Raw genomic sequence first — 23,855 nt, forward strand, 5'->3', positions numbered from 1 at the left:
CGTGGGAGTACCTGGAGACTGTACCTCAAAACAAATTGAGGAACGATACTACGGGGTACACAGGCACAGGGGATACAACTACCAATGAAGGACTACAACACTTCAAATGCGTTTCTACCAAAGTATTTATCAGAAAATACTTAATGTACGCATCGAGTGAATTTTACTTTCTTGGTTGAATTTTTTTGTGCTCTAAGAAAAATGGAGGACCTGATTTGGGACACTGACCCTCTACCATAAAGACCGTAGTCTCGATTTTGCATTGACTCGATTTCACAAAGCTCACCACAGTGTACTGCACTGTAAAAACAGAACTTCACCACAATGCACGGTGAAGGCCAACCACTGCACAGAATGATACCTTTATCACTTCCGATTTGTGGAAAGCGCGGGGCGTACGCCCTTTTGGAACTACACTTCCAAAAAGGCGTACGCCTCCCGTTTTTAATCAATCAGGGGGCAGAACGATGTCATTCGGAATGGTGGTTTGCTAAGAGCGTGCTGTGTGGTGAAGTTCTGTTTTTACAGTGTAATCGAATTTTACCGGATAAATTTCTACAGCCTGTGCCCGCCCCACGAGACGGGTATGAATTATTTTGCCCCTGTGAGCTGAATATTACGAAATACCAGTCGACTCTCGATACATGTCATCATCACTTTTTCATCGTTTATTGCTGTTGTTGTCGTCGATATATGAACGACAAAAACGTTCTCGAAAATCGTTTATAAATCGAGGAATTCGTAAATGTAGGCTTTAAATTAATGGAATGGATAAAATGCGGTATGACGGAAGGAGAGCTTTCTGAAACTTTTAAAAACTACATGTCCTAGAATACATGAACTAATCTTGCTCAGTGTGAACGTTAATACCTTAAAGCAGTACAGAGGGCCATTAAAAAAAATCTGATTAAGACGTCTGATGAAAGTGTGTGTGTGTGTCAATTTACCGAATAGCACTAAAGGTTTTGATGTGTGCAATTTGTTTCCCAGAAAAAAAAGAAAAAACTCACATAAACATAGCTCTGAGCGTTCACCCTTAACTCATAACTACCGGATATAACGAAGAGGAGAAGCGTGATGGCACGTCACCGATGACGTTACAGGGTCCACGCGTTCTGATTCGCTGGTCAGTGGGGGTCAGCGCCCTGTCCCTTTGCCGCCGTAAACCCGTTTTGCCAACTTTTTCTACTGCGCTTTTCTACTGTTTTTCATCCTCTCTTCTGTCGCTCATATATTCGAAGTATGACGCACTGTAGCCTAGGTGTGGTAATCTCCGAATAAATCAGCAACGCCTTACGGCGTATTCAGCTTCACAAGTTTGAGTTCGCGCGACTATATAGCCCCGACGAATCCAAGCCAGTGTATAGACCTTTGGATTGCCCAAGGTCGCTTCTGCCTCCGTAGATTTATTGCAGTAAATCGGGACCCATCTTTTTCGCTTTGCTGCCCCCGTACTGAATACGTCCATTTCAAAGTTCAGAAGGACATGTCTTAGCCTGTTTTTTCTCTGAAACTTGGGTCACACTCTCCTGGTACATATTAGACTTCCCTCGGGTTACATTCACGCGTATTTTTTTTCTTTTTGGCGTGTGTGTGTGTGTGTGTGTGTACATAGGTTAATCCGTCCACCAAACCAATGTTACCAATGTTTGTAACCAATGTTACAAAAACCAACTTCCATATATTCCAAGTTCACTCTCCCAAAATGCGTTCACTGTTCGGGGCTGAAAGGTTCATACATTGGTCGAAGGGTTCAGAGGACGAGAGGTTCACAGGTGGTGACCCGCCCTTCGAGTTGCCCCTCGTAAAACGGGGGCATTCATAAATACAGGACCCATAAGTAGAGTGTATTGACTGTGCTAGTTTGGTACGAAAAATTATACGGTTCTGTGCGAACAACACAAAGGTGCATGCTGGTGATGGAGTGGAATTGCTTGCACAAAGGAATATGGCCAGTGTTCCCCACTACGTTTATAGAGATTATTTTTATTAATCTTTTTTTTATTGTTTATTATTTTCATTTTATTCATTATATTTTTCTTCATTATTATTTTTTATACATGCCCGATATCCCTCTTTCTTTTTACAAAAGGACATCTTCGTTTCCCAGTCTGTTGTTTCACGTATAAAAATCGCAACGGTTGTTATTCCTGAAACATACGTTTGCTTGCTGTTTTTTTCTCCTTCTCTCCTATAGCGGGAGCACGTAAAAATAACGTAAGTGTTTAGTACAATTATTTCGTTCGATATCGATATGAATCGATGACGTTTCCGTCCATTGTTCCGGTCTGCTAAACGGTTCCGCTCTGAGGAAATGTATTAGGAAATGGAACTTGCGGTTACAAGTTGACCCTATCGGCGTTTAAAGCGCCCCCTTTCAGCGAGCCCGCTTCCGTTGCGCGACCATGTTTGCCAGGGTTGACAACATAGAAACTGAAATGCGCAACCACTTGTCGGGACTAAGCGCTTCTGTGCACGCAATGTGAAAAGGGGAAGCAGGACACACGATGGAAGTGGTTTCACGTTGCCAACGCGACGATCAAAATCATTGGAATCGATGAAAATTCGTGCGGTACATTGAGATATACGGGGTACACCGTTCCATATCGGTACAGCCAGTAACGCTACGGGGCTGTGGTGTACGACTTATGATCCTAATATACGGGGTGCTCATTTTATAGCGATAGCTGTAAATTGGAGGTATAATGGAGGGGGGGGGAGATTCTGGAGTCGGCGGAAGATTGTCTGAAGCACATTGGGTCTGAAGCATCCAGTAAAGTGCTTCCGCCCGCGCCTCACAGAGGGCGCCACAGTCTCACGTTGTAATGTCGCAGGTTCACGCAGGTATATGCAGTTATATGCTGGACGGCCTACCTACAATTTATTAATTAACTTATTAATTAGATGTTTTCGGGAAAATGCGAGAGACCAGAATTGGAACCAGTCATGTTTTTAAAATCCACCCTCTTTTTTTTAAGAATCCTTAAGCGCATAGTACTTTGAGATATAAGCCGCTAAATTTTACTATGCATATGAGCCGAAACCAAAGCCACGCACTTCTCGAGCGCAAACGGACCGACGGGCGTTCCCGTCGGATGGTCACGTGTTTTTTAGCGATGGAGCTGATTGGTGTAGGCGAAAATCTGACGGCCAGATCGGCCGTTCTCCGGCCCAAATAAGGCAGATGCCATGTTGTTTCTGCGTCCGAGATCTGCGTAGTTCTGGTGTCGACTCATTTGCATACTAAAATTTGGCGATCTATATCTTAAAGTACGTGCTTGTTTCAGAATTTTTTAAAACAAATTATTTAACAAATTCAAGTAATGATTTTCTAGTTACCTGAAGAACTACCTATCAATTTCCATCGTGAAGTAACTAAGTTGCAGCTAGCGCGTGAAAATAGTGTCTAAGTTACAATTGATGTCACTTCTTTAAAAAAAATAGTAGTTACAGCTGAAGTTACCAAGTTAAAAAGTACGAGTAATTTGGTGGTCTGAGATTTAGTTATTTAGTTTAGCCGTAATTTTGTTTCTTTACGTTTTAGGGAACGAAAGCCGAGTAAATGTCACTCTTAAAAACTTTATTGTATCATTTGCTCACACTGGACCATAACGATATTACATACTACTCGTTACAGTTAAGTAGTAGTTCATTTTAGAAACTATCGTCAGTATGGTTCCATCGCTTCAGTCCAACTCCAACACTCCAACAACTCCAACACTCCACTGCAAGCCCCAACAAGCGTTGGAGCTTTCTCGGCATACGTTACAAAGAACGACAAACCGACTATTTGAAACTGATGCCTGGAAAAATATGACACTATACCTGACTAAACTACTTACACTGGAAGCTGATTACAGTTACGATTAAGTTATTTCCCTGGAATGGTAGTCGCTCGACACTGCAACCAGTTACTGCAGAAAGTAGCTGATTACAACTCCAGCTTACTGGTTGCCGAATATCGCAGCTATCCTATGCCACTATTGTACGATTTATACGTAGGAAAACCCCTACGCTCCACCAGCGCGTCATAACGACTAAATAAACTGACGGGCAGGAAGCAGTGGGTCTCTCAAACTTTTGTGCGCATATAATGCAATGTCGCCTCACACGAAGCAACTCGTTTCATGCTGATTATATACAGCGAGCAACTGGTTAAGCGGCTTTGTACGGCTCGGGGTTATTATAGAGAAGGGTCGACGTGAATGGTTAATTTGAATATCGAATATATAACTTCTCACAGCGTACGTCCCATCGCTCGGGCTCCTCCTTTCAAACGTGCTTGTTGTAGTCTGTTGACTCCCCTTGATAGTGTGAACTGGCTTCAAATGGGCTTTCGAATATGTTCTGAATACATTGAGAGACAAAATAAAGAAAAGAAAAATACAACGAAGATGTCGGTTCCTACACATCAGGAAGAGGCTACTTCAGTAAACTTAACTTGGGTTCAGAGGGGAGCTATCACATACACCCCTTAGGGTTGTAGTGTTGTACAGAGTGAAAAAACGTTGTTCTAATGTCTCAACACACTCTAAGAAGAAAGGGTGTGAAAAGCTCAACCACCTAGGTCAACATGCCGTCTGATAAGGGTGTAAAAGGGTGGTAAAAGCAACATATATCGAAATTGCTACAAAAAGGCGTACGCCCCCCTCGCTCGACGAATCGGAAGCGGTAACCCTATCATTCGCGTGTAACTGTTCCACCCTTTTTTCTCAGAGTGCAGTCCCGCAACGTGCAAAAGATTGCGAAAAAAATCAATACAGGATGTATTTTTACTTATGTAGAAATCCCCATATCATCGTCATCATGTATTTCTCTCTCTCTCTCTCTCTCTCTCTCTCTACTTATATAGATAATGCATTCTACAAAATCCGTAGTAACTGTCTGCGCGCTCTGCCTGTCTACCGGACACCATGGGCATGTAGCGTGTTGAGCTTCTTGATGTGTCAGAAGACCATCTTCCCATCTACTATTGGCAACAAAGGGACCACCGTGCTCAGGTCACGTGCGACGCGTTGGCAACAATAGCAAGATGACTGGAAGGCAGGTGGCGCCAGCTGCACTCGCCAACAGCGACCAGCAACAGTGGCCAGGAAGGGGGCGCTGAGAGCGTCGTTCCCAAATCCAATAATCAGGTCGTTTTCTTGCTCATTTGCCATTCATTTTGGGATGTTACCTCGTTAGGACCGCTCCTAGCGGCCTAAAGGGAAAGTTCGGGGAACAAGGCTTTCATTGGGTCGGTAATTACCTCGGCAGATTTCGTTAGGGCATTCAACAAAACAGGCGCAGAGTTTTTGCCTTCCCGCATCGTCCGCTCTCGTTAAAGATACAGAAGCTGCACCGTATAATAAGAACACTACAGAGAGTTACTATAGAGCTAATCCAACTACAGTTCCGCGTTGATATCCGTATCTGCATCCAACTGAACAGCCTAATATTAGTATTTTTGTAGGAATATCCAACGTACGAGTACTTATAGACTTCACGGCGTACTGTGTTTCCTTACAAAGGCGTCACCACACCTTGCCGAGTGGTTTGCCTTCTTCTATCGCCGAAGGACATGCGGACGCAAATGCAGAGTCGAGGTTTGTAGGGGGGAATGTATTTCTCATATCCCAGCAATACAAACTAGCGCCGGCGAACACTGCGTCACCCTGCGGCATGACTGAGAAGCTCCTGGGTTCTACAAGCTGTCGCGGTAAATGATTCCATGAGTTACGTCATAAATGTTCCACGCATAATTCCTGGAGTCCTTTTTCTTTCTAGAATACTCGTCATTATTACGCGTATAAGGGGGTCAAACGTATGTTTGCTTTGAATGACTGCAGGTGTGGAAACAGAACTGTCGTCTGCGATTTGCGATCAAGTCTTCGCTCGCACTTGGTGCAATTTCGGCTAACAGATCAGACGCTCTTCAAACACGGAGCACCCGCATCTTTTATGTAAGCTGTTGCAGTCTTGCGCTAACTTCAAGCGAAAACGCGATAGCAAGCAGCAGATGACAGTTCCGCTGCCACGCCTGCTGCCACGTGTTAGAAGTAGAAGTAACTATGACACGACTTCAGGAAGTGCTTCAAGACGGATTCGCTACACAGGGTGTCTCACTTGCACACATACAGAGGAACTTAAGTGGGTAAGCATTCAGATATTAGCATGTTTATCAATATGTCACAAAATTATGACACAGAAATGCAGATATTTTTCATAGTAATAAATATATTTTGCGCTTAATCTCCGTTCAAAGAAAATACCAAACTCGATATAACCTGAATCGGAGGTTTTCACCGCCAGTAGTACAGTAAATAGTAAATGTTTAACTTTTGTATCAGAACTGTTCTTCATGGGCGACTTCCTACATTCATGAATGTTTTCTCCAATATGTAGCACAATTCCCGAACCGTTCGCTACGCTCTTATGGTAATTTGCCGAGTGATACTAAAGGATGCACATACTTTGCTCTTTTTTTCTTCTTCTTCTTGTCGATATATTCTATCGCTGTAGGAGACAGCCCCTTAATCCTACTTACACTGGAATGTCTGCGGCCCTGACGCTGCTTAGTTAAACAGGTTCGCAAGTTACTGGAATGGCAGACGGGCGGCTTTTTTTCGGCGAATTATCCAGGTCCACACAGCGTTCTTCAAGTTGTATACCGGAAAATGACCAGCATTGTAACAGCTAGTGCAATCTGATCGCGATATTGAAAGACAATAAAGTAAGCAGCTCGCGCGTTGCCGGATAAGGCCAAATCTAACTTTTACGAGTGGTATTTATCGACGTGATTGCTGCAATACGTACTCTGTATGCGCATACATATTTCGAGGGAAAACGAGAGGGTGTGCTTCCCCGCAAAGCTGACGAGCGTTGCAGACGAAGCACGCTTTACAGCAAGCACCAGCACGCGCGGTCGGTTACGTGAAGGAAAGGGATTTCAACTGAAATCTTTTCTGTGATTTCCGAATTGTAGACATTTTGTGTGATTCACGAATTTTGAACATGAAGAGCGCTTTCTCTACATGTTCCTGTGTTAACAATATAATACAAAGTTCAGAATAAAGGAGTTTATACAAAGAGGGGAGTCAAGTCCTGTAGATCACATAAACAAAATACAGAAACCGACACTGAAGATTTTTGTTTAAGTTTAATTTGTACAAGCTTTCGCGTGATTGTCCACGCTTCCTCAGGTACAAAGTGAAGTGGTGACAGACATAAGTATATATAGTATAGACATATACACGACTTTTTTTATAGTTTAGTCGTGTATATGTCTATACTATATATACTTATGTGTGTCACCACTTCACTTTGTACCTGAGGAAGCGTGGACCTCCACGCGAAAGCTTGTACAAATTAAACTTAAACAAAAATCTTCAGTGTCGGTTTCTGTATTTTGTTTAAATAAAGGAGTTTGTGAAACACATTTCTTTCTAAACAGGTGCTTCCATAACAACAAAACTACCTTCCGAAATGGAGTCCACTGCATGAAAGCTTGTATCCATTAAAGGAAAGCTTCAGTGTTTTATAGTTTTGTTGTTACTTTTGCCAAGTGGATCTTGACGCAACCCTCTACGTTCTTCAACAGGTGCTCCCGTGTAAGATTTGACCCCTCCAAGATGTTTTCAACATGGCGCAAAACAGAGCTGCGAGGACTTTATTTCTATTCATTTTTAAACAAAACCTATAGAGCTACCGGTGTTCATAAAGTTCGCTTTCTTGATTTCATACAAGCTCCTGATAGAAAACACGTCGAAAGATAGACCAAAAACTTCTTTAATGCGCAACACATGAATGCAACGATCCTACAATCCGAATCCACTCCCTAAATGTACTTGAAGATCATATCTTCCTTATCAGCTGCTGACTGCAGCTCTAGTTTGACGGGACACTTGAGGATGTAGCTGAGTATCTCTTCCGTGTAACCGATTAGAAAATACAGTTTTCTTGGAATTATGGATCTCTGTATGATGCCTCCTATGAAAATCATGTTCTGCCGTCGTTTGATCAACACTTCAGAGATGAAGATACGGTGCCATGTGCCGAACATGAACTTTCGAATGAACATGTCTTCGACCGCCGTCTCCGATTGCCTTAGGCCACCTTCCAGGTTACCTGAAAGTGAATCTATTGTCAGCCACTTCCAAGGAGTTAAGCTTATGCCAGACACCTGCGCTGTATGAAGCTCACTGTTCTCCCTTATAATCTTTATCAATTTTTAGCGTTTTTTGTTGCGAATCTAATAACCCGTAACATGAGCAGTTGAACGCCATTTCCAGCAAATGAAATTGACTTCTGAATGCCAGACGGGCAAATATAATGGTGTTGCACAAAACTGACATTCGCTTTTGTCCCGGCAGAGACTGCATGCTCTCGATGGTAGTGTCTCAATAAAAAACAGCAGTGCCAAACAGCGGTTTAAAAAAACATTTTTTAAATTTAAAAATTACCAGTCCATACGTGATTCACAACCGGCGTGTTAAGGCAGTTATGGCTGAAAATTTTGCTTTCACGAAGTTGTCTTTATCTTAGTTGTATCTATTCTATTCGAAGTATCTAGAGAAGATACATATACTCTGCTATAATGCTGTCCTAATAAATTAAGGATTGTGGGGGTCATACAAATGACAATGACATGCTTTGCGAGTGACATTCTTCTTTCTGCCGTGTAGCTGTATCCGCCACAAACTGATTAATTTCACTGTGAATGACATTCGCTGAAAATGGCATTCATTCTCCCGCGTGACACGGACATAGGCTCTAGCCCGCCCTTACCTGACCTAATCCCTTGACACGTAAGCGCCGTTAGGAAAGCGCACAGTGAATGGTTCAGTACCGCTAATTTCAAATATACTTCAACTCCAGCGACTTGAATGCACACCTATCGTGTTTCAAATGCACAGACAACACTTTGTCCACATTGAGCGAAATTGATCGAAAGGAATATGAGAGTACTTGTGTTCCACGAGTTCCACGCTTTTCTGTGAGCGATTTGATGAGGGGGATTGGCCATCTCATACGTCAGGGGTCGGCTCCTATCTTTTGTGACCTTATAGCGACCGGCTTGCGCCCCAAAGCTGGCCTCTGTGGCGTGGAAGGAACGTACGGCAGCGAAGGTCGGCCATCGCACCAAGCCCTGCATATGACATGCGAAACAAAGAAAAGAAAATTTACAGGAAGCCCATGCTACTTGTGTACGCTGCCTGAGTCTAGCTACAAATTCACAGAAAACAGCTACAGTGTTTTAATTTGCTTCGTTGTTGCCTGTGAAAATTGCGTATGATATTCCTCTGGCATCACATTATTGCATTGGTTACACCACCTATGTAAAAAGACGCGATTTTTCTCTAGCTACCTTGAAAATATAACTTGTGGGCGTCGCCATCTTGCCTGACCGAAACATCAATACCGCAGTGTATATTATAAGCGACGTTTAGTCGAACAACTCACGTCATAAATAATCAGGTATTTTTATTTTTATTCAGTTACGAAAGAACACGGACATACTACGAATACTGTTTACTGTTAATATTTTTGTTAACTGCTGAACACCTGTGACGTAATATATGCCATGTGTTTGGGAGTATAATCGGAGTGGTACAAATTTCGCTCTCTTCAGTGATGAGACAGTAACTCATCATATATGACCATCGTTTTACCATTGCCTTTTATGAAAATATGAAAAATTAATTGTAATATACGATTAACTGAATGAACGACTCATTATACGCCAAATACAACGTTTTTTCCCGGAACATTTGTCGTTCGTAACTTCAACGTTGCACGGCGCGATGGTCGACCCCAAATTTGCTCCAATCACGACGTGCCTAGTCTACTACTCGGGGAATTCGCCACCTCTTCGATTTGCAGTCCCCTCTTCCATAGATCGGAAAGGAAGGCCGATACAAGGAAATAAGCTGTAGTGACCCCTCAAAGCTAAAGTAGTCACAGTACTTGCATCGAAACGGAAACACAGGTTTGTGTAGTCATCTCTGTCTGCCCGTATGGCGAAACAACGGCATTCCTCCTCGTTACCGTCGACTTTCCAGCAATGCTAGGCTTAGACGTGTAATGTAGAGACGATTTCATTGCACACCATCTGTGTTTTATCGCCACAAGGAGTTACCTTCAGCGTGGTAATACTGGTAATACGACACCGAGTCACCACATATTGCAGTCTGTTCCTGTCAAGTTAACTTGAGTGTTAGTTCAGGCAAACAGCTGAATCGTAGTGTGTGCTATCTGTTATCGATCGGTTTGTAATCGCCTTCAGATAAATGCAGTAGTGTGTCAGTCTTTTCACAAAGTGTCTTATAAATTTATACGATGTGTCTTTACATTCGACTCTTATTCCCTTCTGCTCGCAGAAAACACCATGTTCCTTTTAGAATGGATGAGCGGAGTGTTAGGATTCTTAGGTAAGCACCGTGACACACCGGTTCACATTGACGGGCACTGTGACACGACACCCATGTGGCTGCCTGTGTGTAACGTATGTTGACGTGCTCCTCTTTCAGGCCTATGGAAAAAGAGTGGCAAACTGCTGTTCCTTGGCTTAGATAATGCAGGCAAAACAACCTTGCTTCACATGCTGAAAGATGATCGCATGGCACAGCATGTACCTACACTTCACCCAAGTGAGTGCTTCGTGGTTGACTCGCTAAAAGTAATCTTTTGTGAACACCAAATCTCGCTCAAGGTAAAGTCCGGCGAAAACTTTAAAAAAATCTGACCTCAGCACATTTTTGGAAAGTATAAGTGCTCAAGATAATATCACAATTTTTTTTTTTTTTTAATTTGACACTGAACCTGCTCAAAGTAGACAGAATTTGGTAGACAGAATTTGCTGTCCTTGTCTTTGCAAGGTTGCCTGCTATGCTGCCTTAGCACGTCGTGTAACCATTCAATCGACTCTCATGGATGTCCCGAACCTGAAAAATTCAAGTTGCGTGATACTTGATAGGGAGCTTAAACATTTTAAGGGACCGAGGTCTTGCAAGGTTGATTCAAGTGGATGCACGAATTTCACCCCGTTATTGACTAGAGTTGTTGATTAGCATTCATGGTTGCTTGCAGCATCGGAGGAACTCTCAATAGGCAATATGCGATTCACAACCTTTGATCTTGGAGGCCATCATCAAGGTAAGACTTCTGCCGCCAAAGCATTCTCCACAAAAGTGATTACCCGTTAAACGGTTAAGGCGACTCCGTTATTTATTGTGCTTAAAAATGTGCGTAAATAACATGGAGGAATTTTGAGCTAATTGTTTCTACAATGAGTTTTTGCCCATGCTTTGTCTTCATTTCTGTCTCACAACCCTGCGACATTTGTACATCTGCTTAGTTTTTCTTGTTTCTACCATAACTAAAAGGCTTTACTGAATTAAAGTTTGCATTGCTATTTCACTAAAAAAAATTAATATTGTTGGCTTGCAAGTGTTTTTGTTTGTAAGCATTAATATATTTTTATGCAGCTCGACGTGTGTGGAAGGACTATTTTCCAGCCGTGGACGCCATTGTCTTTTTAATAGATGCCTTTGACCGAGAGAGGTTTCCGGAGTCCAAGGCAGAACTGGATGTAAGAATTGATTTTTTTAATATATTTTTTTTCTCCCATTCAGCGGTGGCCTTGGTTTCCATGTGGTTGGTGTCCAGTTGTGACGTAAATGCGAGAGACATTTAAGCACATTATGAAGTGGAAATGTTACACTGGTTACACAGTACGCATGTTTGCTTTATTAACTCATTTGACACTGCTGGTAAAAACACTGCAATTGTTACTCTTTGCAGAGTCTACTGACTGATGAACAGTTGGCAAACTGCCCAGTTCTTATCTTGGGCAATAAGATTGACAAGCCTGGAGCTGCCAGTGAAGATGAGCTCCGCGCTTACTTTGCTCTCTACTCACAGACTACTGGAAAGGTAATGGGGGAATGGGTTTCTGCTAGCACCGATGTTCACTTTGTGCGACAACTCGAATACTGTTGCCGACCGATAATGCGGACTAAAAAAAATCTGACTTTCCAATTTTTCGGACAAAACTGTGGGCACAGTCAAACGTGCGGGAAGGCGGAGCTTATTTGCTGAAGACCACAACTGCCAAAACTGAATGCTTCACTCCAGACGTGTTGCGAGAGCTTATCTTTAGAGCCTGAAGTTTTCGGGAAATTTTTTTTTCTAAATTCGGGGGGTAAAAATCTGGTCAATAAACACGTGCTCTAAAACAGACCTCAACTTCAAGTGGGGATGTTGATGATGTTACTACGATAGACCTGTTTAGCAGAGGTGAAGACTTAAATTCATTGACAGTCGAGGCTGACGTCGCCGTTTCACACTTCAGCGGCGTTAGCATCAACGTCGTCATCGGCACCGACAACATTAAAACAACAATAAAAACTAGTGTTGTTGATGCGCACCCTTCCACATGGGCAATCCTTGCTGTGGTGACTACACTAATAATGCAGTCGCTGAAATTTGCCGCAATATGTTGTGCGTTCGCACAGCAGAGCAGACATGTAGATTATTTTTAAGTCAGTTTGAATATTCTGAATGAAGGCTTTTGAAGTAAAGTGGGTTTATACAATTCACTAAAAATTCAGACTAATTTCGTGGCTCCTGGAAGCCCAAAGAACCGGTCGGCGACTGTATTTTAAGGTGTCACAAGATACGTTGTGGCATCTACGAAATGGTTTATCCACTGGTTTTGCTCCACAAGTGTTGATATGCACTTGCAAGGAAGGCAGTTTAAGTCACGATTAAATTTCCGTCATCTACATCCTCTTTTCTTTTCAGGGCAAGATTCCACGGTCAGAAATGACAGCACGGCCGTTGGAGATGTTCATGTGCAGCGTGTTGAAGCGACAGGGTTACGGCGAAGGCTTCCGATGGCTAGCCCAGTACATCTGAGGGTCTCGGCCAAAGTGTTGTGCATACGTGAACTCTAGGGGGGGTGGATTTGACGTGAACTTTGCTCTAACACGAAAGTAATGTGCCCCCCACAGAGCATGCCTCCCTCCCTTCCTGACTGCAAGATAACTAGTTGGGTGTTTCTCTGTTTTTTTTTTTTTTTTGTTTTTTTTAAAGGCACACACACCTTTGTTTTTCTATCGTAGTGCCTATGCCTGGGGACTCGATTTTTTATTTTTATTTTTCTGAGGGGAGGTAGTCGGTGCCCTGGCATCCACTACGGGATGCTTGACTGTTGAGAAAAAGTAGGTCTGGGTGTAGCGTACCTAAAAACTATGGGGAGGAAGGGGAATGTTGCATTTTTTTTTTGCCTTTTTGTGCTCTGGAGGTTAACAAACAAAGCTTCATGAATGCCATTTAATGTGTGCTGAACTTGCAGATACAAAAGGTTTTTTTTAGGCAGTGGTGGATTTCTCAACAGTTGTGGAGCAGCTCAAGAGCCACAGCTGGTAGGCTTAACCTCTCTCTTCTTGATAACTTCTAGCGTAACTTTCCATGACGTGCCAGATCAAAATGTGTGTCACGTGAAACAGTCTCTCTTGAATTTTTGTTGCAATGTTGCAGGAATGCATGCGGCCTTTGTTTTTATATAGCCTTGTAGCTTGCTGCAGTCAGTATTACTATGCTGTATGCCAGGTGCTAGGAGAACTTTTCTAATCCGTTCATTCACAGTGTTATAAAATTATTTTTGTGCGCACGAAGGGGAAGTAAAGGAGCATACTATGGTTACATGGCATCTGATGTGTTTGGCTTGTTCCTACGTTGTCACTGTCGATCAAGGGTCCTCTCTAAGAGACAGCGTGAAGGTGTGAATGGCATTCATGAAAGTTTGTGCTTTACTGTTGCATAAATTAACATTTTCCAAATTTCCTGCAGTTTTACTGCATTGTGAAATTTATCGGTTGTCCTTGGTCAGTAGTCTCCCAAGATATATTTTGGAGTGTATAGGTAATGCTGCTGCTGGGTCTCAAGCCTTGCTGCTGGCAGTAAGTTTTTTTTTTTTTTTGTACAATGTTTTTTTTTTTAGGTTCCCCTTTTCCAAGTGACTTAACTGTACTCGTTTGTTTTATAAAAATGAGCATTAAAAGATGCGTTCTTGTATTGAGCCCACGAGTTTGTTTGGGAAACACAGGTAATACTTGTGCTCCCTTTGAGGTGAGTATGCAGGAAGGAGTAGTAACACAGTAAGTCGAGTCAAATATATGTCAACAAATAAAAGGTATATAAATATAAGTCAATTGCTTTGGGTAAGTACAGGAGGACGGAAAAAAAAAATGGATTGCCATGCAGGCTGCTGCTGGCTAGCAGACGATAGACAACGTCAAGAGGGTCAAAAGAGAAGAAGGGAAAAAAAAGCTACCGTTAAACAGTTTGTCGGTGTTATTGTCAATCAGAATGATTGTTATCTACTATTTCAAAAGCGTCGTACTTGCTGTATGCCTAGAAATTGTTACTGCTATCGACAGCACGACATCCGCTTCCGTTTTTCTCGGTTTGTGTTGTGGTTGCGGTTTTGCAGAGTTGTGGGGCTGAAGTGTGAAACGATGCCCTAAATTAACGAATTTTTGCGACTTCATACCGCTTGCAACTGAAAATGGGTGAGTTGCATAGCCACAGATAAAGAGTAGTAATAGGACTAAGCAGTTCATAGCTTACTCTTGGGGCATGATCGCCAGCTGTCATAATTGTGATTAAGTTGCTGGTGTGCTCGCCCACAAGATATTGCTCGTTCTATTTTAAGGCCCCATACATAATACAGGATGTATGAAGACTCTCAGTGCTTCAAGTCATTATCTGATCGTAATTCTGTTTACTGTTCATTTCAGACGAAGTTACCCGGCTTTTGTCTGAATGTAAGCTGTCAACGCACGAAGGGAAACAACTTGACAGCACTGCATTGCAAAATAGCCTCAAGAAGCTTGTTGCGCTTTTGACTGCAGAAGGTATTAAAACCTTTTGTCTTCTGGAAGAGCCGGGTTCGCTCCAGGAGTTACATATGTAGTCTAACCCAACAATAAGATTGTTGCTGGTTGCAGTTTTGAATTGATACCAGTTGACCAGACCAACCAGACACACTTCTGTCGAAGACGTTCAGTTCAATCAGTGACGATGTTTTAAAATAATTTTCTCGGAGTCTTTGTGCTCGAATTCGTGCAATATACGATCTCTTATTTCTTTGCCATTCAGGCACAACCTCGAAGGACCAGAAACAAGTTGCGGACCAACTAGTGAAAGGCGGCTTCGTTGACATCGTCAAAAATACATCGAAACGGATTTCTGAGATCCACGTGGACTGTCTCTCAGTTTTCGCACAAGCTGTAGCAGAAGCCTGCAAAAACGGTAAGGACAGTTGTTATGTACGAAAGCGTGCGAAAGGTATCGTCAAGAGACACTTGACTGTGTTCGATCGCAGATGTCCTACGAAAGCTGTGTACGGATGTGACCATTATTGAGCCCCTTCTCAAGCAACTGTCCCGTGTGGACTATGCAGCGGTTCAGCAGGTCTGCCGTGCTCTGGGAAACATCTGCTACGACAACGGTGAGAAAGCGTCGCTCGACGGTTGTGTTCCTCCTTCCGTATCACGATGTTCCCTGATGAAACGACTATTTATTGATTGATTCCATATCACAATGTTTTTGATGAAACGACTATTTATTTATTGATTGATTGATTGATTCCATATCACAATGTTTTTTGATGAAATGACTATTTATTGATTGATTGACTCCATATCACAATGTTTTTTGATGGAACAACTATTTATTTATTGATTGATTGATTCCATATCACAATGTTCTTTTTTGATGAAACGACTATTGATTGATTGATTGATTGATTGGCCTTGTCTTTGATGCAGACGTTGCGAGGGACATCGTCAAGTCTCACCACGGGGTGGAGCAGCTGTTGCAGTTGCTGCAGAACTTGCTGGAGGCGGACACTGTCCCGGACAATTTACACACCGTGGCGTCTGGGTGCTTGCTCAACCTGACAGATATGCAAGGTTGTTGCGCGACTTCTAGTAGAGCACCCAAGTTTGCACGTCTCCTTGTCCGGTAAATCGCCGACTCATCACCGCAATCGTCTTCTTTCTGGTAGAGATCCAAGAACAGGCGCTCCAACTCGGGCTCGTGGACATTTTGCTCAAGTACCTCAATAAGTTCGGCAATGACGAGGAAGTGGCCATGCACTGTGTTCTGGTGCTGAACAGCATTGCAGATACAGGTAAGACTTCCCTTATGAGTTAGCTGACAAAATTAGCTTGATCCGAAATTATTTGATCTTGATTTGAGGCTTGATTTCAGGTGTAGTAAGCAATATTGTTTTTTTTTGTTTTTTTTTTTGTTCTAGACTCTGGTCGAAAACATCTACTGAAGCCGAATATATTTTCTTCCCTTTTGGCCCTCTTGGACAAGAACTTCTTGGAAGATGGGACAGAAATCCTTCTGGAACTCTTTGGAAACCTGGCTGAAAGTGGTGAGAATTGGCTATCATTTCATCCGACATCTGCTATGTAGTATTACAATATGCTGTATATGTGGTTCATTTCGCAGTCCTAAAGGGACCAAGAAAAGATCCCCGAAAAATCTGAGTTCTCGGTGGAGAATGGCTCTCAAGGAGGACTTTTATCTGAAATATATCCGATTTTTGCCATATCACGCCATATCAATTACTACTTACGCAGTATTTCTGCACATTTCTTGTCGTTACTGCGAACACAACTTTCACTGGTGTGTATTGTGATACCCGAACAGGCCCTTGAGGCTTCCTGATAAATAAAACAGTATAAATACGCATTACTAGTAGTAAATAAACTTTGAGTGACCTTTCGGGATCACCCAATCTGTGTGGGACTTCCCCTTTAATGGCTTACTGATGGGTAACTTTTTATTCCTGCTTCAGATGCAGTAAAAGAGAGCCTCGCCCAAGATGGCTTCTGCGAAAAATTAGTGAACATGCTTCAGAGGTTTCAAGCTGGCCCTGCCTCAGAAGATAAACAGGGAATCATGAAGACCATATGTGACCTCATCATCCTTGTCCTTACTGGTGGTTGGTATCTCAGCTAATTACTTTCGCGTTTAGATTGTAGGATAACGTAGCAAAATATTTATACTAGTAAAATGGCTTCTGCACAATGATTAAGGCCCTGACTTTTCAGCGAAAATGCGTTGAATCTAGGATGTATCGCGGAATCTGGGGTTTTATATATATATGGAATTTTGTGGAACTACGAATCTTGACTGAAGAACACAGCCTTGGTACCAGAGGTGGATGATGAGGTGGCCTACGACTCTTAGCGCCCTTTCCTGCAGCACCTAACTGAGAGGAAAACAAATGCGTGCCACGCATCTCACTTTGGCAACGCTGGTTGATTTTTTTTTTTTTTCTTTAGGATTTTAGGCTAGGACGCGCTACTTAGCATTGTCTGCCTGCTAAAGAACGGTACAGCTACCAGATTCATCATCATCATCATCATCCCGTCTAGCGCGTTTCTCACAGCAAAGCGTGTGATGACTTGCAGCGATGTTGATGCTGATGTTCCCATTTGGGGAAACGAGAGTGCGTGCAATGGGTGCGAAGGTTATAGTGTACGGTACCGAAGGATTCTACGAAAATACCCGACTGTTTTTCTGCAGTTACTGCGTTAGCTGTGTCATGCTACTGTTAAAACTCTTAAAACAGCCCGAAGTACCTTGTGATGCTTAGCTACAAGTGTATTTTGGATTTCTAGGCATTTTATTTCTGTGTCATGCAAGCTAGTGCAGATTTTGTCTTTATATATCTCCGTGAGCCTAGATGTGCTGGTACCTGCTGCGGAAAATTGCAGGATTTCCGATTCCTTGCCGCAGAATTCGAGATTTGCCGATGCAAAAAAGCCAGGCCCTTAACAGTGATTGAAAGCCATTATTGTCAGACCCTTCAGAAATTTCGAGAAACCGAAACAGAAAAAAAAAAAAACTGGAAAAAGTGTCGTGTTGAAATTGCACATACAGTAAACTGAATAAAGTTAAAAACTGGGCGGTTTGGTACCTCACTCTAAAATCGATAAAAGCCCCCAGCATTGGAGTCTTTCATCAGTATTAGAATACAGTAATCAAACAACTGTTAAGTGCACACAACAATAATGTATTGACTTGTATGTTCCATTGTGTCATGCATGTGAATCATTGCAGATGCAAGCATGCGCCATGTTTACCAAAATGGTAGTGGCAGCGTGTACAAGGCAACAATTGGATGGCTTCAATCTGAGGACGACAATCTCAAGGTGGCTGGAGCACTGGCTGCAGGAAATTTTGCCAGAAAAGGTCAAATAGAAACACTAACCAATTTTACTCTGAACTCGGCTGTTTATCATAATGTGAAATGGATTTCGTATTAGGATGATTTTAAGAAAACCTGTTATCACTGTTCTTGAACTTGTTGATGCTATATGAAAGCCCCGAAAGAATGCCCACCCAGGTAGCTCAGGTAGTGTTGGTAGAGTAGCATGAGCAGCATTTTGGTTATGTCCTAGCTTTTAATCATGATTCCTAGATTTGTCCTCTGATATTGTCAGCTGACTGGTTTTGAAAAAATAGCTCTCTTTCTACTGATATGGGCATGAGAAACGTGTGTACTTTATTAGGGGTTGGTTTTGGGTTAGGTTTGGTGTAGCAGAGGGTTTTGGTCTATCACGGCGACTTGACAATGCCTTCGAACCTACCCGTGGGGAAATGTTATATGAGCAGCTCTTTAACGCGGTTTACCAGAGTTGTATTGCTATTGTAAAATGTATTTACCACTGTGGTTTAATACTATGGAAGTCAAAAAGCCATTGTGGTAAATACATTTTACAATGGCAACACAACTCCTGTAGACCTCTTAAAGGGCTGTGGTTTAATACTACAGAAGTCGTAAAGCCATACGCACTTGCTCGCAACATAAAGCCACAAATTATTATTATTATCGAAAAGCCATAATATTCAAATTAGCCAATAGAAGCCAATGTGTAATGTTGAATGTTTCTCTCAGATGACCACTGCATTCAAATGGTTCAAGATGGTGTGGCCGTCCACCTCCTGAACCTGCTCCAGGACCAGACAGGCTCTGACGGTGACATCCGTCTCCAGCACGCTCTGCTGGCAGCTCTTAGGAACCTGGCGCTTCCTGGTAATCTACCCTATTTACAAATAAAAGCACCGGAGTGTCATATCTTGGGGTGTAGTTCCGTATCGGGACCACTCATTTTTAAAAATTAGTGAAAGCGTTAGGAAGGTAAATATTGCATAGAAGTTTAAGAAGAGCATGTACTGAATCTAAAAAATGTAAGAATTATAAAATTCTGTGGACTAAACTTTTCTTATATGCATTTCAACAACCCGATCTGGTTCACTCTTAGTGCAGGGGAAACACGGGAATGGTAAGCCTAATGGACTCGGACTTCTTGCAAGAGGTAGGGTCGTTGAGTTGGGCTAGTCTAGGTTAGGGTCTACAAACTGGGGGGGGGGGCAGGGCAGGGCAGGCACACACTAGACAGTGCAGGCGTCGAGACTGTGCCTCGGGTTAGATCAGAAGGTCCTCAGTTAAGATGGCGGATCGCCTTCAAGAAACGGGCGATAAAATTTAATTTGTATACGTTTCACGCAGTTTACGAGGGTCATTCCTGTTTAATTTTGTTACTAATTAGCGCCTCTTTCACATAAAAGCGTTTGATTTTTTTAAAATTCTTTTTTCTTTAAAAAAAGTCAGTGGTCTCGATACGGAACTATACATCCATATTTTGCATAGCTTCTGTTGGACACTCCAATGGATACAGGCATACAAAAAAAAAAATTAAGTCCCCAAAAATAAGATCCCTGGTTTTAAGCCCTTTTTCTATTTCCTCCTGTAGTGGCCAACAAACCCATCCTTGTGGAGCTGGGTATTGTGGACAAGCTGCTGTCCATGCTCGGTGTGGAAACGTTTCCAGTTGTGTTCAAGCTGCTCGGCACGCTTCGCATGCTTGTTTGCAAACAAGGTGATTCTATGACAGATTTTTGTTGACGCAGTGATTCACTTCCAATTCTTGCGGTCTCTAGAAGCGGTAGCGACGAAATTGGGCCTCAACGAGAAGCTGGTCCAGCATCTGGTCAGTTGGTGCTCGACAGAAGACCACCCAGGGGTGAAAGGTACGCTTGTATTGCTATGCGAAGTATCACAAAAAAAGGGGTTTGAAGAAATCTTCGAGAGAAAAGACGTTTGTGCACAAATGTGAAGTCAGTCATGATGTCAGTAATCGACCCTAAAGTGCCTCCAAGGTTGATTAAGTCTGGCCTTTATAATTTTGTGAGCCAAGTGCAACTACTGACTACCTCTTACTTCTACTTCCCTCTTCTACTATACTACTTCCAGAAATATTTATTCCAACATAAAAATTCCATGAATTTTTATGTTAGTATTATTATTTGTATGTTTACACATAAACATAAAAATTCCACGAATTTTTATGTTTATGTGTAAAAATTGTTTGGTTTCCATGAATTGAATCAGTAAAAAAATGTTCAGTCCTGTCCTGCACTTGGCCGGGTGAAGAGTCTTTCGCTGAGCCTAGAGTCACTAAATAATAGGGCTGTGCGAAAATTCAACATTTCGGATATGGATCTAATATTTTAAGTATTCGTATTCGATTCAGCAATTTTATATTTGAGGCTTTCATGACAGCTAAATGACAATATTTGTGCTGTGCTGGATTGCCTAGCGGCATTATCTATGTAATTCCATGAGAGCGTCCTAAGGAGGTCAACGTATCTACCTTGGTGAGCTGCTCGATACAGGAGCAACATTTCAGAGCACGCTCGATAGTCAGCTTCATGAGCACCGTTAGGTGACGCTAGCATGTCGCGGAAACAAAATGGCCTCTCCTTGCCTCTCCTGGTCATCCGTGGAACCCAGTGTCAGAACTCTGAAGCGAAGCTCATTTAGTGACTCTAGCTGAGCTCTGTCTGCAGCAGATTTGTACAAGAGCCCGCACGCCCCCAGAATGACGTCGGTTTGTACGTTCCAGGGGAGTCCGTGCGCTTGCTGGCCTGGATAGTGAAGAACAGCAGTTCGACCGAAGTGAAGGCTGCCCTGTGCAGAGGTGGCGCCCTCGTCCACCTGGTGGCCATGTTGGCATCTGAGCACGCTGTCATGCAGAGCGAGGGTCTCTTGGCGCTTGCGCTGATTGCTTCCTCTCCACCAGGTTATTTATAATTTAATATTATAATTTAATTATAGAATTACTTTATGTGTATTTTACTTGCATTATTTGTTAAAGATATTTTCCTTACCTACTTGCAAAACTTCAAAACACAAGAGTCGATTTGTAGTGGAGATTACTTCCATTAGGAATAATAATAATACATAATAATAATAATAATAATAATAATAATAATACTTTATTTTGAACGGTGCCCATCAACAACCGTGAGGTCTACCGGATGGTGCACCAACAAGGTCAATGGCAGTTTAAACATGGCAGAAGCAAAACAAAAGCAAAACAAAACATCAATAATATAAAGCAAACATCGGGAATGTGTAGGAATGTGAAAGAAGTCAAAAGTGTTAATGTGATTGCGTATTAGATGAAGAGATTGATTACATATGGATAAAGCCAGCACAACACGCCGTTCCTTCTTGCAGACATTGCTGTAGAAGAATTTAAAAAGACTGACGTGGTCCAGCTGCTTCACAACCTGCTCAAAACAGAAGGGATCGCTTCAGAATGTTTGCAGAATGGGCTTGCAGTCACGACGGCTCTCGGCAACCTTGGTGAGCATTTTGACGTCAGTCGCACATCATTTTATATGTCTTCTTGGAGCTTTTATAAACTTTTGAGCTTTGTAATATTGCGCTGCAGGACCTTTCAAGCCACTGCTACTTGAAGAGGGATACGTAGACACTTTGAAAAACATGAAACGGAGTCCCGACGTGCTCATCTCAAAAGCAGCGCAGACGGCGTTAGAAGTCTTAGAAAAGGTGTGACATGGGTATGGATGACGTAATTCACATTCACTCGCAAGAATGAGTGGCTGGGCGCACGGCTCGATCTCTCTTTGCAGCCGATGCTTTGATACATGGCAGGGTCCTTTCCGTTTAATGTGTGTGCTCTGCTCACAGCACACATTTCCCGAGGAACTTCAATGAGCCTGAGTCACTCAGCCTTAGTCGCTGAGTGACTCAGGCTGTGACTCAGTGGCTCAACAGTGACTCAGCCTCAGTCGCTGAGTGACTCAGCCTGTGACTCAGTGACTCAACAGTGACTCAGCCTTAGTTACTGAGTGACTCAGGCTGTGACTCAGTCTTAGTTGCTGAGTGACTCAGGCTGTGACTCAATGACTGAACAGTGACTCAGCCTTAGTCGCTGAGTGACTCAGGCAGTGACTCAGGCTGTGACTCAGTGACTGAACAGTGACTCAGCCTGAGTCACTGAGTGACCAGGCTCTTTTTTTTTTTTTTCAGGAAGTTGAAAAGCATGTTTGAACAAAGCGACATTTCCTTGAGATTGCAAGGGGCACAGGAATAGCAAAGACGGGACAGAGTGAAAGCTATGGGCTCAATGTGGGGTGTACTGTCCGCTTTGTCCTGTCCTCGTCGTCCCTGTGCCTACTCAGCCTTGAGCTAATGTTATACCTGCGCTACACGGGCAGAACAAATGACATTATCGTCTAATGCCATTCGGATCCCGAATGGCATTATCCATGGAGGTCGTGCCACACATCAGTTTAGAACAGAGCAAAACAATTGCACAAAATTGTACAAAGTGATTTTATGCAAGAATAAAACTGCTACTCTGCAGAGAGTGTGGGAGCGAGAGTATGCATTTCACTGGTTTAATTGGTTAAATGTCATTAAATACTTCCGTGTGGCACCACGCGAATGACATTAAGGCGTGAAGGATTCAGCACGTAACGTCATTTTTCGTGTCCATCTGGCAATGGTATCGCCATCTTCGTGTTTATGCCAGCTAGCTTGCTACCTTCTTACTATTTTATTAATTTAAAGTTGGGTTCTTCTCATGCTGGTTTGCAAGGTCTGCCATACTTTGGCCCACCAGTTGTAGGCACTTTGCTTCTAATTACGTGAAACCTTTCTCCTGCTCAGTTTTTGGTGAGCGCCACCTACTATACTGAGAAAATATGCCACACTGGCAAGATGTTTTACCTGTGTGTCTGGCATTCTTTAGCACATTGTTTACTCACATTTAGAAATTGTTTTTTTTTTTATTGGTACCTTTCTGCATTCGTAGTTGAGAAACAAGATTGCATCACACATAGTATTACATTGTGTTTGATGGTAAAAAAGTATTTGATGCTTTACTGTCGACATATTAATGTTTAATAAGTTGAGAACAGACACGTGCTCGTCCCTTAGTAACACACGTCAGTGCCACAATTTACAATAACCGTTATAATAACCGTAGTATCTTTCGCACTAACGAGCACCAAATTATCATGAAATAGCAGTGATATCCTATAAGTAATGCCATGTTAATGAATTTATTATTCCAATGAACCAACAAATTATTTACTTTTGCCACGGTGACTTGATTGTGTTGGTGCATGCCCTTAGGTTACTAATGATGGGCCTTATTTCTCAACATTTACTTAGAAGGTATGCAGCTGTAACTTGCCTTGCACGACCACACTTTTTACCAGCAGCATCATGATACGACAACTTTTGCCAGTAGAATAGTTGGCTGCTTTATTACTGTGGGCCCGCTTAATCCTCCTACAATACTCAGCTAATCACAGGATGAAAGGTCCGTTAATTCGGTGCCTCGTTCTATATCCATAGTGCAGAAGCCCGAGTCTGGGCTGAAACAGGCGTCATTCTGTTTGTCGCCCCCGGACCCAGGCTTTTGCACTACACAGTTTGTCTGCTAGCTGGCCTGCACCTAAGC

General features: G+C 42.6%; 3 protein-coding genes across 3 annotated transcripts; 2 read left to right on the forward strand and 1 right to left on the reverse strand.

The window, feature by feature from the left end:
* Positions 1–7,754: 7,754 nt before the first annotated feature.
* On the reverse strand, positions 7,755–9,376 carry LOC135368866 (small ribosomal subunit protein uS3m-like). Its single transcript, XM_064602408.1, has 3 exons — positions 9,347–9,376; positions 8,947–9,127; positions 7,755–8,106 (listed from the first exon to the last, which is right to left on the reverse strand). The coding sequence occupies exons 1-3, from the start codon at positions 9,374–9,376 to the stop codon at positions 7,817–7,819; spliced, it is 501 nt and encodes a 166-aa protein (XP_064458478.1). The 3' UTR covers positions 7,755–7,816.
* Positions 9,377–9,833: 457 nt separating this feature from the next.
* Positions 9,834–12,991, forward strand: LOC135367954 (GTP-binding protein SAR1b-like). Its single transcript, XM_064601049.1, has 7 exons — positions 9,834–9,967; positions 10,359–10,409; positions 10,509–10,628; positions 11,068–11,133; positions 11,466–11,569; positions 11,782–11,913; positions 12,784–12,991. The coding sequence occupies exons 2-7, from the start codon at positions 10,367–10,369 to the stop codon at positions 12,895–12,897; spliced, it is 579 nt and encodes a 192-aa protein (XP_064457119.1). The 5' UTR covers positions 9,834–9,967; positions 10,359–10,366; the 3' UTR covers positions 12,898–12,991.
* A 1,439-nt stretch (positions 12,992–14,430) lies between these two features.
* Positions 14,431–22,220, forward strand: LOC135368867 (rap1 GTPase-GDP dissociation stimulator 1-like). Its single transcript, XM_064602409.1, has 15 exons — positions 14,431–14,555; positions 14,784–14,900; positions 15,145–15,297; positions 15,371–15,496; positions 15,816–15,959; positions 16,055–16,180; positions 16,307–16,432; positions 16,859–17,005; positions 18,130–18,261; positions 18,968–19,105; positions 19,827–19,952; positions 20,014–20,103; positions 20,979–21,155; positions 21,596–21,724; positions 21,813–22,220. The coding sequence occupies exons 1-15, from the start codon at positions 14,552–14,554 to the stop codon at positions 21,935–21,937; spliced, it is 1,860 nt and encodes a 619-aa protein (XP_064458479.1). The 5' UTR covers positions 14,431–14,551; the 3' UTR covers positions 21,938–22,220.
* Positions 22,221–23,855: the final 1,635 nt, after the last annotated feature.

Source organism: Ornithodoros turicata, chromosome 9 (assembly GCF_037126465.1).
Source record: "Ornithodoros turicata isolate Travis chromosome 9, ASM3712646v1, whole genome shotgun sequence".
In the NCBI taxonomy this organism is placed as follows: Eukaryota; Metazoa; Arthropoda; class Arachnida; order Ixodida; family Argasidae; genus Ornithodoros; species Ornithodoros turicata.